General features: G+C 37.6%; 1 protein-coding gene across 2 annotated transcripts in view; it reads left to right on the plus strand.

Annotated features, from left to right (window-relative positions):
- The first annotated feature begins 579 nt into the window (after positions 1-579).
- The window catches only part of Ret (Ret oncogene), a 291,614-nt gene continuing 277,306 nt past the window's right edge, over positions 580-14,887 (plus strand). For both annotated transcript variants that reach the window (XM_069844593.1, XM_069844594.1), the window contains exon 1: positions 580-709. In XM_069844593.1, the coding sequence (XP_069700694.1) occupies positions 652-709 (58 nt within the window). In that variant the 5' untranslated portion in view covers positions 580-651. The remainder of the gene's footprint in view (positions 710-14,887) is intronic.

Consider the following 14,887-nt stretch of genomic DNA (forward strand, 5'->3'; position numbering starts at 1 on the left):
TTCATTGTGCAATTATAAATCGTTTCTCACTAACCACGTGTGGTGTCATGGCAACGTGATAAACAAGCGACCCTGTGCACAGAAATCTGCTCCACATACAGACAGAAAGAGAGACGGCAAGTTTACAAATCGATAGAGAGTGAGAAGCGAAGTAAATGTCAGATCGAAAGAAAACGTAGCCTACACAATGCGACGTTCGAAATAGCTAATATCGAGAGAAAAGAGACGGAGAGAAAGAGAAACAGAAAAAAGAAAACAAGAGGGAAAATATAAAAACGAGAAAACACAATGGAAGATGCAACGGAAAAGAGAAAGAAGAAAGAATCAGTAAGAAGAAAGACAGGTGACAATGAAAAATGTAAGACTGAGAAAATACTTAGAAAAAATATAAAACAAGAACCGTTTGAAAAGAAAGTAACAGACCAAAAACAGATAATTAGGACGAAAAGTGTGCAAAGATAGGAGGAAGACGAAAAGTGTGGGAAGAACAAACAGAGCGGAGTAACCAAACTGATGACGCTTGGTAGGCGTGGTGTTGCGACGCCGCTCCACTGCGCATGACGTCACGGCGGCGCGGGCCGTTGGGTCGCGGCGGAGCGTCAGTAGACGTGGGTGCGCGACGACGACCACCTGCAGCATGGAGCCGTGACCATGGCGACCCGCTACCCGCCGCTGCTCGTCGCCGTCGGCCTGCTGTGCCACGCCGCTGGTAAGCAACATTGCTCGACTACACAGTTACGTCTGTCGCCTCTACTGCAGGCGTCATGGCTTTCCTGCGTTCGGTTACAGCCAGTGACGGCATTTCTTAGTAATATATATGAATAGGTTTATTCTTCTGCTATTATTTCGGCGTACCGCACAACTCATTCGTGAGAGAGAATTCTGCCAAACAGTGGAAATTTGTTTCCTAAGCTTAAAACATTTTAAAAGGGTTGTGGATGAAATTTCGACATTTTCGTCAAAATTTCATCACTTTCATGCTTAAAAATGCTCCAATGTTTTTCTTTCACAAAATATTAATTTTGGGCTAAACTAGCGCTGAGGTAGTTCCGTTCACACTCGTACACCTTGAATATACGAATCTGTGACAGATCAGATTTGGAGCTTTTATAATGTCTTGCGTATACAATCAACTGCATTTCCAAAAAAACATAAATTCAACTATTTTCACTGCCGAAATCACCGAAACTATCTCAGCGCTAGTTTCACCTAATTTTGTCATTTGGCCATTTTTTTTCAAATGTATAAAATGCTCCTCGCATCACCTTGACATGCTTGTAAGTGTATGGGTAATTTAAATTGTACTGCGTTTTAGTGTGAATTATAATATAGAGGCGAATAATTTTTCACATGTTAAAATTGCAAAGTAAAATAAAAAAATATCACAGGGTGAAATAGGATTTATTAAATTGGATAATAGAAAAAAAAAAAAAATGTTGCTTAAATATATTGATCGTACAACAACCCCGAGCAATTCTTAATTGTCTAAGTCTGCAGTAGGCTAACTACTGACCACATTTCAGTTAAAGTAGACAAAAATTGCATTATAATATGTGTCGGTAGAAAACAATAACATAATAAATAAAAATCTGTTTGACGTATGAAGTTCAAATTTTGGTATGATAGCACATGTTAACTGTGTGAGTAGGTCTATATGATAACTCTTTCAAGAAAATTTGCTTCGAAAATATAGAAGTTGGAAATTATAGCCTCAATCCCTCTTGAAACAAAAAGATGACGCAGGATTGCTGTTATCTTTGATTTGCGGGTTGAAACTCGGCCTAGGATGACGAATTTTCAAGAAAAGATTAAAAAAAAAAAAAACTCCAGGCGTTTCTTCGGGGCGAAGCCAGTGCTTTAGAACTCCAAGATCTATCCCGTCATGGAGGGGACTCTGTCTGTCTACAGAGCGTCAGGCATCCTCTTAGCGCACGTTTGTAATGTAACTTACTACTTACTTACTGGCTTTTAAGATTCATTGCCGCCCTCACATAAGCCCGCCATCGGTCCCTATCCTGAGCAACATTAATCCAGTCTCTATCATCATATCCCACCTCCCTCAAATCCATTTTAATATTATCTTCCCATCTACGTCTAGGCCTCCCTAAAGGTCTTTTTCCCTCCGGCCTCCCAACTAACACTCTATATGCATTTCTGGATTCGCCCATACGTGCTAGCATGCCCTGTCCATCTCAAACGTCTGGATTTAATGTTCCTAATTATGTCAGGTGAAGAATACAATGCGTGCATTTCTGTGTTGTGTAACTTTCTCCATTCTCCTGTAACTTCATCCCTCTTAGCACCAAATATTTTCCTAAGCACCTTATTCTCAAACACCCTTAATATCTGTTCCTCTCTCAAAGTGAGAGTCCAAGTTTCACAACCATACAGAACAACTGGTAATATAACTGTTTTATAAATTCTAACTTTCAGATTTTTCGACAGCAGACTCGATGACAAAAGTTTCTCAACCGAATAATAACAGGCATTTCCCATATTTATTCTGTGTTTAATTTCCTCCCGAGTGTCATTTATATTTGTTACTGTTGCTCCCAGAGATTTGAATTTCTCCACCTCTTCAAAAGATAAATTTCCAATTTTTATATTTCCATTTCGTACAATATTCTCGTCACGAGACATAATCATAAACTTTGTCTTTTCGGGATTTACTTCTAAACCTATCTCTTTACTTGCTTCAAGTAAAATACCCGTGTTTTCCCTAATCGTTTGTGGATTTTCTCCTAACGTATTCACGTAATCCGTATAGACAAGCAGCTGATGTAACCCGTTCAATTCCAAACCCTCTCTGTTATCCTGAACTTTCCTAATGGCATACTCTAGAGCAAAGTTAAAAAGTAAAGGTGATAGTGCATCTCCTTGCTTTAGCCATGTAATGTAACTAAAATAAGTTAATTACTTTTTTTCTAACGTACGAGTGGACTGTGCAAATTAAGAGTAAATCTACTCCATTTATTCGGTTACTGGAATTACAAATTAATATAATGTTTATTTAAAAGCAATACAAAACGTTTATATTTGAAGTAATGCTTAGTTACAGTATTTATATATTTTTCTGTTACTTTAATACAGTACAAAGTAAGTATATATATAGTTAAATTACACTAAGGGGAATGTCCGTTAAGATGACGCCCATACAGCCAATGGTATTGTCTGAACTCCGAACGCTGCATGCCTCATCATTCCTGACAGTTGGCTCGTGTCAGCAGCCAAGAAAACATTTGGGAGAAGATACAATCGCTTGCCGTGACGCAACAATGACAGTAGAGATAAATTCGCGAGGGAAATCCCAAGACGACATTGATTCGCAGAGAAGCCGACACACTGTCGACGTCCTCGTCACAGAAAGTCAGTCGCGTGGCTGGGCAGTGCGAATCCCGGCAGTACAGGCTTCAACTCTTGTCACTGTTTAAACAATTACTGCACAGCGAGGACGCTGCAACGCTTTCCGAGCAGGGATCCGAATGCCACAAAAGTGCCGATGGAGGCTTGTGTTTATGAAGGGAAATCTTAATAAAAAACTGTTCTGAGCGCAGATTGTTCAGGCGCTCTATTATTACTATAATGACAGACTTTGTAGTGATTTTCAAAACAAATATAGTGTTATGTCCATTTGAAAATGTAAGACTGTCTAATGTTTACTTCGACGCACATTTTTTCAGAAGTTAAAAATTTCCAACGTAGTCTATATACCGTTCTCTCAGGAACTAAGACAGCTAGAAGCTTGCAATTTTTACAGCTTATCTCCACTATTACATTGATTGCTGAGCTCTATTTCAGGTCATTCGGATAAAAACTTCGTAATGCATGAATATCAATGTAATTTAATTTTCATTAAAAGCAGTCGTTACAAAAATTGTATTACTTGCTTGAAATTTGTAAACAAGAGCTGAGCACTTTTAATGTAATAAAAAAATCAGTAATAAAATATTTTCATAGAGATAACTATAATACTTTCCGAGATAAAGATATTTCATATGATTAATATAGGGCATGTGATTTCAAATAATCGCAGATCACCGCTTTATGAGAATCATTCCCACATAATCATAAAACAACTTTCAAGGTAGGGTTAGGGCCGATATTTTCGTCAAAATTATAAAGTTACTAACTTAAAGGAAAAATGTGAAATAAAGCTAAAAGTTAAAAAAAAAAAAAAAAAAAACATTGTTTTATGTAATCACACAATAAAACCCAGAACAATTCTTAATTGCACAAGTTTCCAGTAACTACCGACAAAGTTTTAGTTTAAAAATGCAACGAAAGGAACATTACCGAACTACATGTAACAATGAAATAATTAATGCATAAAAACGCGTTTGGCCTATAATATTCAAATTTCGCATGATAGCACATGTTAACTGTGTGAGTATATGATTAAAAATCTGAAAAAAAGATTACTTAAAAATACAGAAGTTGAAAATTTGAACCCTATATCGCAGCCAATACAAGAAAACAAACGCAGCATTCACTCGGCAAGCCACTAGTCTCATCTTGAATGTCCCAGGCTATCTTACACACGATGATTTAACAATAATAATACCTGGAGGGTTGCAGCTGCCATTCTCGCTAAAGAATAAGATGCCAGTAGGCTAGAGTATTACAGAAATGGTGGCGGACATACTTTTCCGATTAGGTGCCCTCTTTCAGAAGGTTCCATGTTAAAAAATGGGCCAGTGTTCATAATGGTCCACTCTAATTTAAACCACAAAACCCTCTTACTCTCTGTGCAGGACGCGACAGTGTCGCTGCATTCTCTGTGTTAATTCCTGGGATTACAGACCCCGTGAAGCAAGTGGCGATCAGACTGAATGTAGTTAGTACTGTACGTGCAGTTCTTTATTTTTCATCGCCGTTTGTCCTCGCGTGTGCTTGCCCACAGTCAGCGAAGCTGGACTCCTGACACAGACCAATCCACAGTGATACGAAATAGACAGACAGCATATCAGTCTTCTTGTCGTGTAGACATTCCACTTCGAAACTTACAATAGACACATCACACAATTTCCATTATTATTGCTGTTAATACGGTACACAGCAGATGTGTATATTATAGTTAGGGAGCGGATTTTTATGTGCTAAAAAGTACGAAAATATTTTCTAAAAATAAAATATATATATTTTTTAAAATATGATAAAAATACCTTACTTAGTTTGGAAAAAAAAAATGTTACCAGGTATTCACCAACCACACTTGAGTGCTAGTAGTTGGCCGAGAATTGCAGTGAACAACAAAGGTCATCTCCAAATTCTCCATCACAAATGCATGCCGATTATCTCTGAACAACGACTGTGAAAACTGTGAAAACGATCTTTCCACATCACAGGACGTCAGACGTGCATATTTAAAGAGAGGAATGTCACAAACACAAACACCGTCAGTTTCACCTACAGACACACCCTCCAATACTTGAGCAACTTTACACATTTTTTTTATATCCACTGTTTTTCCCAAACACATTCTGGAATTTGTCCCTTAGTAATTTTGCTTCTGAACCTGGTAGAGAGTCTAGTTTAATTTCCACGGCACGCACCTCCCTGTTTCAGACAACAGGTTTTTGGATGTTTCGAGTTTCTTTTATGGTGTAACACAAAAAGCTTTGATTTGCTAATAGGAAAGCCAAATCGTTTTTTAAACAACCATCTTTCAATATATCTTCAAGGATATCGATTGACGAAACTCGATAACAGGCGCTTAGAAACACGAAGCAACCAAGAATTCTTAAAAAGATAACGTACTTCTGGGAGACATAATTGATTTAGTTTTAAAATGTTTAAAAGTTCTTGTAAAAAATTATTTAAGTAAAAAACTCCAAGATTTATCTGTTTATAATAGATTTCCTGAAAATATGTATTTACATAATTTTTTTGTGAAAATATGTGTTTTTATGTGAAATAAAATTCGGGCTTTAAACTTGAAACTTCATGTTCGGAATTTTTAACTTTGTTAATTGTGTTTTATCACATGCAAAAATAATATTCAATTGCATAGAAATCCGCTCCTTAATTATAGTCATCGGCGGTGGGTTTGCCTGCTGATCCGGAGCTCCGTTCGATTTCCGCTTGGGCTGTTACCTGGTTGCGTTCTTCCTCGAGTTTTCATTGACTGTGAGGCGAAAGTCAAGTAATCCTCGGCCTCATCTCGCCAATACCATCTTGTTATAATCGATGCTGAATAACCTAATACTTGGTACAGCGTCGTTAAATATATAGTAGAAAGCGGATAACTATGTTTGCAACTCAAGAAAAAATGTAACAGCTCTGAATGAGCAGTCACGGCACTCCATGTGACAACTTAACGATTCCATTGGTTCGTGTTTCGCTAGCTAATAAGGAACAAAATTCATATTAAAACCCTAGGGGGTACGCGTTATTCTCCCTCAGGTGTTTCAATTTCCCCTCACTTCCTGTGCAATCATTACATCTTCACATAGTTCAAACGAGAGTCAAGGGTCAAATTTAAATGCTCGAGGTTTCACAACGGCACTCCCTTTTCTCCTCTTCGAGAAGCAGTGCAGGAAACTAAAGCACTTCAGTAAATCACTATTTCTGTAACCAGGCACTTTCCTCCCTACGCATCACACCCTCAAGCTTCTACACTACTTCATTCTACCCCCGACAAGACGCAACGAAGATTGGCGCAAATAATAATAATAATAAGAACATACTGTTCAAGATGTGATCTCTTCAACTTGGAAGTCACTCTCAGATTACTATGTTTGCAGTATGTGTCGATTTGATTACTCAGTTTTACAACATTTTTTGCGGATCGTATGGGAGGGAGCTTCGCTAGCTTTTTGCTTTGCACTCAATGCAATTGATGAGATCAGATGTGATGTTTGTTATTGAAGTGGTATCAGTGAACAGTACAAACAAATGAGCGCGGAGACTCGGACCAAATGGATACGAAGCGGAGGTTCCACGCAGGTTTGGTCTCCAGTGTTGGTTACACTTCGCTTGTACGACTGCCACTTCACTTGATGCAGATGGCGGCTACCTAACGCATCATCCATAAGAGCATTCTTATCGTAATCTCTCACAAGTTCGGTCAAATGTAAACAAAGGGAAAATACGATCAGCTCCCTCTAAAAACAATGTTCACGTGTACAATCGGTGTCCATTACGACGGATGACTCCTCTCGCAAATCTATAAAGGAATATTCCGAAATATTTGATTATAATATTTCAGGGTGCTATTCATAGACATTTCGCTAGCCCGCACTACGAGCGTGCTAAACTAGCCCCGACTATCGACTGGTTACTTGTACAGGATTCATATCATATCATATCGCTAACACTGGTTTATGAATACGAAAAACGTTAGTTCGCTGATCATCCACCGGAAGCCCGCGCTAAGAATGTCTATGAATACGGCCCTTAAATTATTATACTGTCATCACTGATTAATTTTGCTTATATGTATAAACAGTGTATATATACCTTGACCTCCAAAATATTCTCTCCAACCAGAATCAAATACCTTATATGATTTATACCCTAAAAATAAAGGTATATTAGATATACCATAAGTAGAAATATATGGTATAAAATCTGTTTCTAGTACGCAGTTTGGAGTGTGAAACATGCAACTCGTCTGTTGTCAAGAGAAACTGGCGAACTATCCCGTGTCCTTGTGTTGCATATACTGTCTTATTTAAGCAACAGGAAGTGGCACTACTTTTGTGTTTATTCATGATCGTTAGGCCATGATGACTGCAAAGTAACACGCAGGTATTCGAACTGGACGCTTCGTGTTGTTGCACATCTCGCAATATGTCGTCCAGCACTTCAACTTCGTTATTGCTCAACATGTTTTACAAATTTAAGCACAGATCATCTACATTGCAGCATAAAGCATTTGCATACCTGTTCCTTCTAGCGTCTAGCCAATCACGTGCCGTGTTCATAGTCACTACGTTCGGCTGAACCTTATGTGAAACGGCGTTCAGGTGGACAACTTCTAGCCAGATCTAAGATAACATGAGACAGACGACTTGTTGACCTTATGTAAGACAACTTGTAGCTAGAGCTAAGATAACTTGAGACAGACGATTTGTTGACCTTATGTAAGACAACTTGTAGCTAGAGCTAAGATAACTTGAGACAGACGACTTGTTGACCTTATGTAAGACAACTTGTAGCTAGAGCTAAGATAACTTGAGACAGACGACTTGTTGACCTTATGTAAGACAACTTGTAGCTAGAGCTAAGATAACTTGAGACAGACGACTTGTTGACCTTATGTAAGACAACTTGTAGCTAGAGCTATGATAACTTGAGACAGACGACTTGTTGACCTTATGTAAGACAACTTGTAGCTAGAGCTAAGATAACTTGAGACAGACGACTTGTTGACCTTATGTAAGACAACTTGCAGCTAGAGCTAAGATAACTTGAGACAGACGACTTGTTGACCTTATGTAAGACAACTTGTAGCTAGATCTAGGATAACTTGAGATAGAGGATTTAGCAACCTTATGTAAGACAACTTGTAGCTAGATCTAAGATAACTTGAGGTAGACGATTTAGCAACCTTATGTAAGACAACTTGCAGCTAGATCTAAGATAACTTGAGGTAGACGATTTAGCAACCTTATGTAAGACAACTTGCAGCTAGATCTAAGATAACTTGAGGTAGACGATTTAGCAACCTTATGTAAGACAACTTGTAGCTAGCTCTAAGATAACTTGAGGTAGACGATTTAGCAACCTTATGTAAGACAACTTGCAGCTAGATCTAAGATAACTTGAGGTAGACGATTTAGCAACCTTATGTAAGACAACTTGCAGCTAGATCTAAGATAACTTGAGGTAGACGATTTAGCAACCTTATGTAAGACAACTTGCAGCTAGATCTAAGATAACTTGAGGTAGACGATTTAGCAACCTTATGTAAGACAACTTGCAGCTAGATCTAAGATAACTTGAGGTAGACGATTTAGCAACCTTATGTAAGACAACTTGTAGCTAGATCTAAGATAACTTGAGGTAGACGATTTAGCAACCTTATGTAAGACAACTTGCAGCTAGATCTAAGATAACTTGAGGTAGACGATTTAGCAACCTTATGTAAGACAACTTGCAGCTAGATCTAAGATAACTTGAGGTAGACGATTTAGCAACCTTATGTAAGACAACTTGTAGCTAGATCTAAGATAACTTGAGGTAGACGATTTAGCAACCTTATGTAAGACAACTTGCAGCTAGATCTAAGATAACTTGAGGTAGACGATTTAGCAACCTTATGTAAGACAACTTGCAGCTAGATCTAAGATAACTTGAGGTAGACGATTTAGCAACCTTATGTAAGACAACTTGCAGCTAGATCTAAGATAACTTGAGGTAGACGATTTAGCAACCTTATGTAAGACAACTTGCAGCTAGATCTAAGATAACTTAAGATAGAAGATTTAGCAACTTCATGTAAGACAACTTGCAGCTAGATCTAAAATAACTTGAGATAGAGGATTTAGCAACTTTATGTAAGACAACTTGCAGCTAAATCTAAAATAACTTGAGACAGAGGATTTAGCAACCTTATGTAAGACAACTTGTAGCTAGATCTAAGATAACTTGAGATAGAGGATTTAGCAACCTTATGTAAGACAACTTGCAGCTAGATCTAAAATAACTTGAGATAGAGGATTTAGCAACTTTATGTAAGACAACTTGCAGCTAGATCTAAAATAACTTGAGATAGAGGATTTAGCAACCTTATGTAAGACAACTTGCAGCTAGATCTAAAATAACTTGAGATAGAGGATTTAGCAACTTTATGTAAGACAACTTCCAGCTAGATCTAAAATAACTTGAGATAGATGATTTAACAACCTTATGTAAGACAACTTGTAGCTAGATCTAAGATAACTTTAGGCAGACGATTTACCAAACTCAAGTAAGTTAACTTGCAGCTAGATCTAAAATAAGTGAAGATAGAAGATTTAGCAACTTTATGTAAGACAACTTGCAGCTAGATCTAAGATTGAGTTAGACGATTTACTAAACTCGAGTAAAACAACTTGCAACTAGATTTAAGATAACTTGAGGTAGATGTTTTAGCAAACTCATGTAAGACAACTTGTAGGTAGTCGAGTTAACACGTGTACAGTACACAAGACATTAGTTACATAAGGCAAATTTATACATAATGCAGACCAAGGTAGACGATTTAGCAACTTCGTGTAGGACGATATTTAGATCGTTGATTTCTTGCGGCGCAGATTCTCATGACTAAATTGAGTTCTCCTGCTGCATGTTTGATTGCTCGCTTATTGAACCATTCTTTTATACACAATAAGATGACAGCGTGTTGAAATGGCGAATAAAATAAGTAAGTAAAGAAATCGCAGTACCCTGTCTTCGCTGTACTACATTCTGTATCTGATTTCAACCGCGGTCGGCGGCAGCTTTATTAAACAGTGCACGAGAGGGGAGCACAACACCTGCCGCAGCTGATTGAGGCGTGTGTCTCGTAATTGCCGAACGGTGTATTGTACGTTAGACAGCGATGCTGTCCTGTTCCATTCGCATCAGCATATCGACAATGGAAAGAGCAATGCGGTAACTCACGGCTATTCAGATATAGAGATGGGTCACAGTGAAATTAAGGAAGTTCAGGTTTATATTGTTAGTCACAAGATCAGAATGACAAATGTATGCAGTTCATTGTTTAGAATCCCAGATGACATCGCAAGAAGGTCAGGTTTATATTGTTAGTCACAAGATCAGAATGACAAATGTATGCAGTTTATTGTTTAGAATCCCAGATGACATCGCAGGAAGGACAGGTTTATATTGTTAGTCACAAGATCAGAATGACAAATGTATGCAGTTCATTGTTTAGAATCCCAGATGACATCGCAAGAAGGTCAGGTTTATATTGTTAGTCACAAGATCAGAATGACAAATGTATGCAGTTCATTGTTTAGAATCCCAGATGACATCGCAGGAAGGACAGGTTTATATTGTTAGTCACAAGATCAGAATGACAAATGTATGCAGTTCATTGTTTAGAATCCCAGATGACATCGCAAGAAGGTCAGGTTTATATTGTTAGTCACAAGATCAGAATGACAAATGTATGCAGTTCATTGTTTAGAATCCCAGATGACATCGCAGGAAGGACAGGTTTATATTGTTAGTCACAAGATCAGAATGACAAATGTATGCAGTTCATTGTTTAGAATCCCAGATGACATCGCAAGAAGGTCAGGTTTATATTGTTAGTCACAAGATCAGAATGACAAATGTATGCAGTTCATTGTTTAGAATCCCAGATGACATCGCAGGAAGGTCAGGTTTATATTGTTAGTCACAAGATCAGAATGACAAAAGTATGCAGTTCATTGTATTATATCTCAAAACAGTACACAGTAGTTCGTCCGAACAGAACAGGTCCTTACCACTGAGCTGCTTGGCGAGGTGTCTAGTAGTATTGGAGGGAGGGAGTCAGTGTTCAAACCCAGGCCTAACTTTTGATGTTTTCTGTCAGTACCTGTATTTGATCCTTTCCCCACTATATTTCATCTATGTCTTCTTGATCTCTTCGTCGCATATTCTTTGTATAGGGCCTATTACGATTAAGATAAAACTGTACGATTATTAGGAATGACATACATCGTTCTTTGTTGTTTGCATCACGTCTGCTCTGTTGTTAGATTTGTAACAAATAAAATTAATGTTCTACCAACTGCTGTTAGTTTGAGTAGCAAATACCATCCCTACAGTATCACGTATTTCACAGTCTGTTGGGAACTAAAGCTCCAGTTACTGATTGGCATAATTGGATGTGTTGTTATACATGTGATAGTTTTCAGTTATTCTTGCTTGAACTGCTACAGCGACAGCAAAAAATAAATAAATAAATAAATAAATAAATAAATAAATAAATAATAATAATAATAATAATAATAATAATAATAATAATAATAATAATAATAATATCAACCTTATTCCTACTGTGTTTGCTTTCCAATTCAAGGTTCGAACGAAATACGTTGTAGCCTACATTTACTGGGATTTGCACTCCACTCTGCCAGGGGGTTCAGATCTTGTGCTACGAAGTTCGCGAAGCGTGGGTGGAAGCAAGCAGATGTGTGCCAACTTTGTACAACAGGTCGCAGGTTTCATTTAACGACGTTTTCCATGCTTCGTGCTGAATATGAGATGCGTGACTCGAATTTTTGGCTCCAGCACGTCACACTGCTCTCACATCGATTGCACTGTTACTTCGCATTTGAACTTTGACACTACGGAAATTTGCGTCGGAAGGACTGTGGGAGGCTGGCTTGACGGGTTGCTGTCACATAGGCGCAGCGTGTAAAAATGTATTGCAGGCAATCAGTCAATAACAAAGTGGGTGGTTAGCAGTGATGAATTTTCAGAGGGGGGCCCGGAGGGAATCCCCCCTCCCCGGAGATTTCAGGCTTTTAAAATTAAAAATATACAGTAATAGATACAATATTATATTTCAATTTGAAATAACCTTTCAGTAAATGTATAGGCCGGTACTTTCAGGTGCTTGTTTGGTGGTCTGCCGGTCGATCTTGATGGTTGAAATTTAAACCGTCCGAATGTTCAGTCTTGATTGTTACAGTCAAAAGTGTTTTTATTGGTGTAGTTTTCAGTATTAGTTTTGTTAGTAAATATAATAATTTTGTTTACCATAATAGTTATGAATATAAATATTTCAGCGTACGATGGAAAAACAAGAGACATTGTTTACTTTTGTTAAATAAGAGCATTTGTGGGAGTGAATGCACAGTGTATCCGTTGCGTTTAATGAAAAAAAATTCTCAATTGGCTTTACAAGTGAAAGTGAAAGAGAATCGGTAATTCCATCTGTGCTACCTTCATCTAGTGCTGTTAGTGAGTCAATGAATAAATCGGTTCGATGTGAAATGAAATAATATAAAAACGATGGGAAACTAAACTGATTGGTTATTTATTTCGATCGTACTCCGTGTGGTGCATTTTCTAAACTGTGTGAAATGCTAGGTACACAAAATAGATATGAAGCTAATTCCTTGAGTGATCCTAACGCAAGGCATATTATCTTAACAATAATAAACTTTGGGGGTATCAATTATGACATCGATAATGCAGGGTCTTTCTTAATCATGCCACTACATTACATAGGCCTACACTAATAGGAGAAAGCTGGACGTTCGGAGCACGGCAATTTCCATAACATAGAAACACAAAAGTAACTAATCAAGCAACGTACAGCATACAATCGAACAACGTGTGTTTTGTGTGAACACATTTAATCAAATTACGACCGTCCAAAAAACAATGTGCGATACACATGCGTTAAGTGCTTAACAAAATCTCGATTCTGTTATTATGCATTTACACACTTCTGCAATATACTATTCAGAAGCACTGCAGGGTTCTTGTTTGGTAGTGCAATGGCTCTCTTTCCTACCTAAGAAAAACAGGCCACAATAGCGATGACAATGGCCGTCTATTTTCTAATAATATTTCGATGGCTCATACTGTTCTCCAACCAGGAGATAAACCGTGAAAGGAATGTGCTTACTATTGCGTCATCTATTGGAGCGAAGTAGATAGATAATATTAGAGTTATAACGTCAGTTTAAAAATCATGCGCTCTCCTGCATATGATATTTCCTGTATGGAGGGATTAAAAGACCAGGAGATTAACAGTGATCTAATTTTGTAACTAGGGTAGTATAAAAATGTGTTATGGTTTGTGCTTTGAGAGGTAGCCAATAGAGATATGAGTACCCACGTGTGTGACCTTATGACATCAACATTCATTCACAGCATCACTCCGCTTCCCTTCATTCCCTGGAGACTTTCTCGTGGTTGGAGTACAGTACGTGATACCTCGTATCTACAAAAATTGTCATTTAGTTTAATTACATTATTATTATGTTCACAAAATTGGAAAGTTAACTAATATTTTGTCCTCGAATAGAAGATTTTGCAAAGCAGAAACATACATAAAAAATTCGTCTATTTTGAGAAACATTAATTTTTGTTTGATTCAGCTGCGAATTTACAGATACGAGGTATCACTTCTTAGCCATCGCTCTAATTACTTATTGTGTGAATCGGTTTCTTTCTGTGTTACCATCACAATTTAGATCATTCTGTGCACATTTTCCCTTACGGAAAATTCCGAAATAGGCATTACACTTTAAACCCCGCCTGCGGGACGCCATTGCACACGCAATCTTTGCTTGCTGTAATGGAGTACAAATTATAACACACATCAGGTTTTTCTGGGACTCTCCCGTCAACCCACTGAGCAAATAAGCAAATAAGGGGTAACTTTGAGCGTCGGACCCCGGACTCAATTCGCGGACGTCATCACTTTCAACTTCATCCATCCTGCCTACTTCCACACTCATCTTTCTTACTTACAGGCCTAACAGAACCAGCCTATTGGGTGCCCCAACCTCAGAACAGAATTTTATTCTTCATCTTAACCAGGTTGATAGATTGATTTTATCTAAAGTCGCCAAATCTTGGTGCTATTGTAGCCCAATGTCGCCAATTTTCTACTTTAAAACTAACTAATCGCAATGTATCCGTTTTTATGATAATTAATATAATATCGTTATTTTATGTCACATTTATATAATACATTCTGTAAATTTAGTATCTATAATAATAATAATAATAATAATAATAATAATAATAATAATAATGATAATAATAATAATAACAATAATATTTATTTATTCTGGCGAAGTTAAGACCATGAGGCCTTCTCTTCCACTTAGCCAGAAACAAAATAATCTATGGCATACGCTTTGCATTCCTTTTTGTACCGATCTTTTCAAATTTTCCCACTTCTTCAATTTTGCATAACACGAGTCACTACTACAACCCACTACAA

This window comes from Periplaneta americana, chromosome 13 (genome assembly GCF_040183065.1).
Source record: "Periplaneta americana isolate PAMFEO1 chromosome 13, P.americana_PAMFEO1_priV1, whole genome shotgun sequence".
Classification (NCBI taxonomy): domain Eukaryota; kingdom Metazoa; phylum Arthropoda; class Insecta; order Blattodea; family Blattidae; genus Periplaneta; species Periplaneta americana.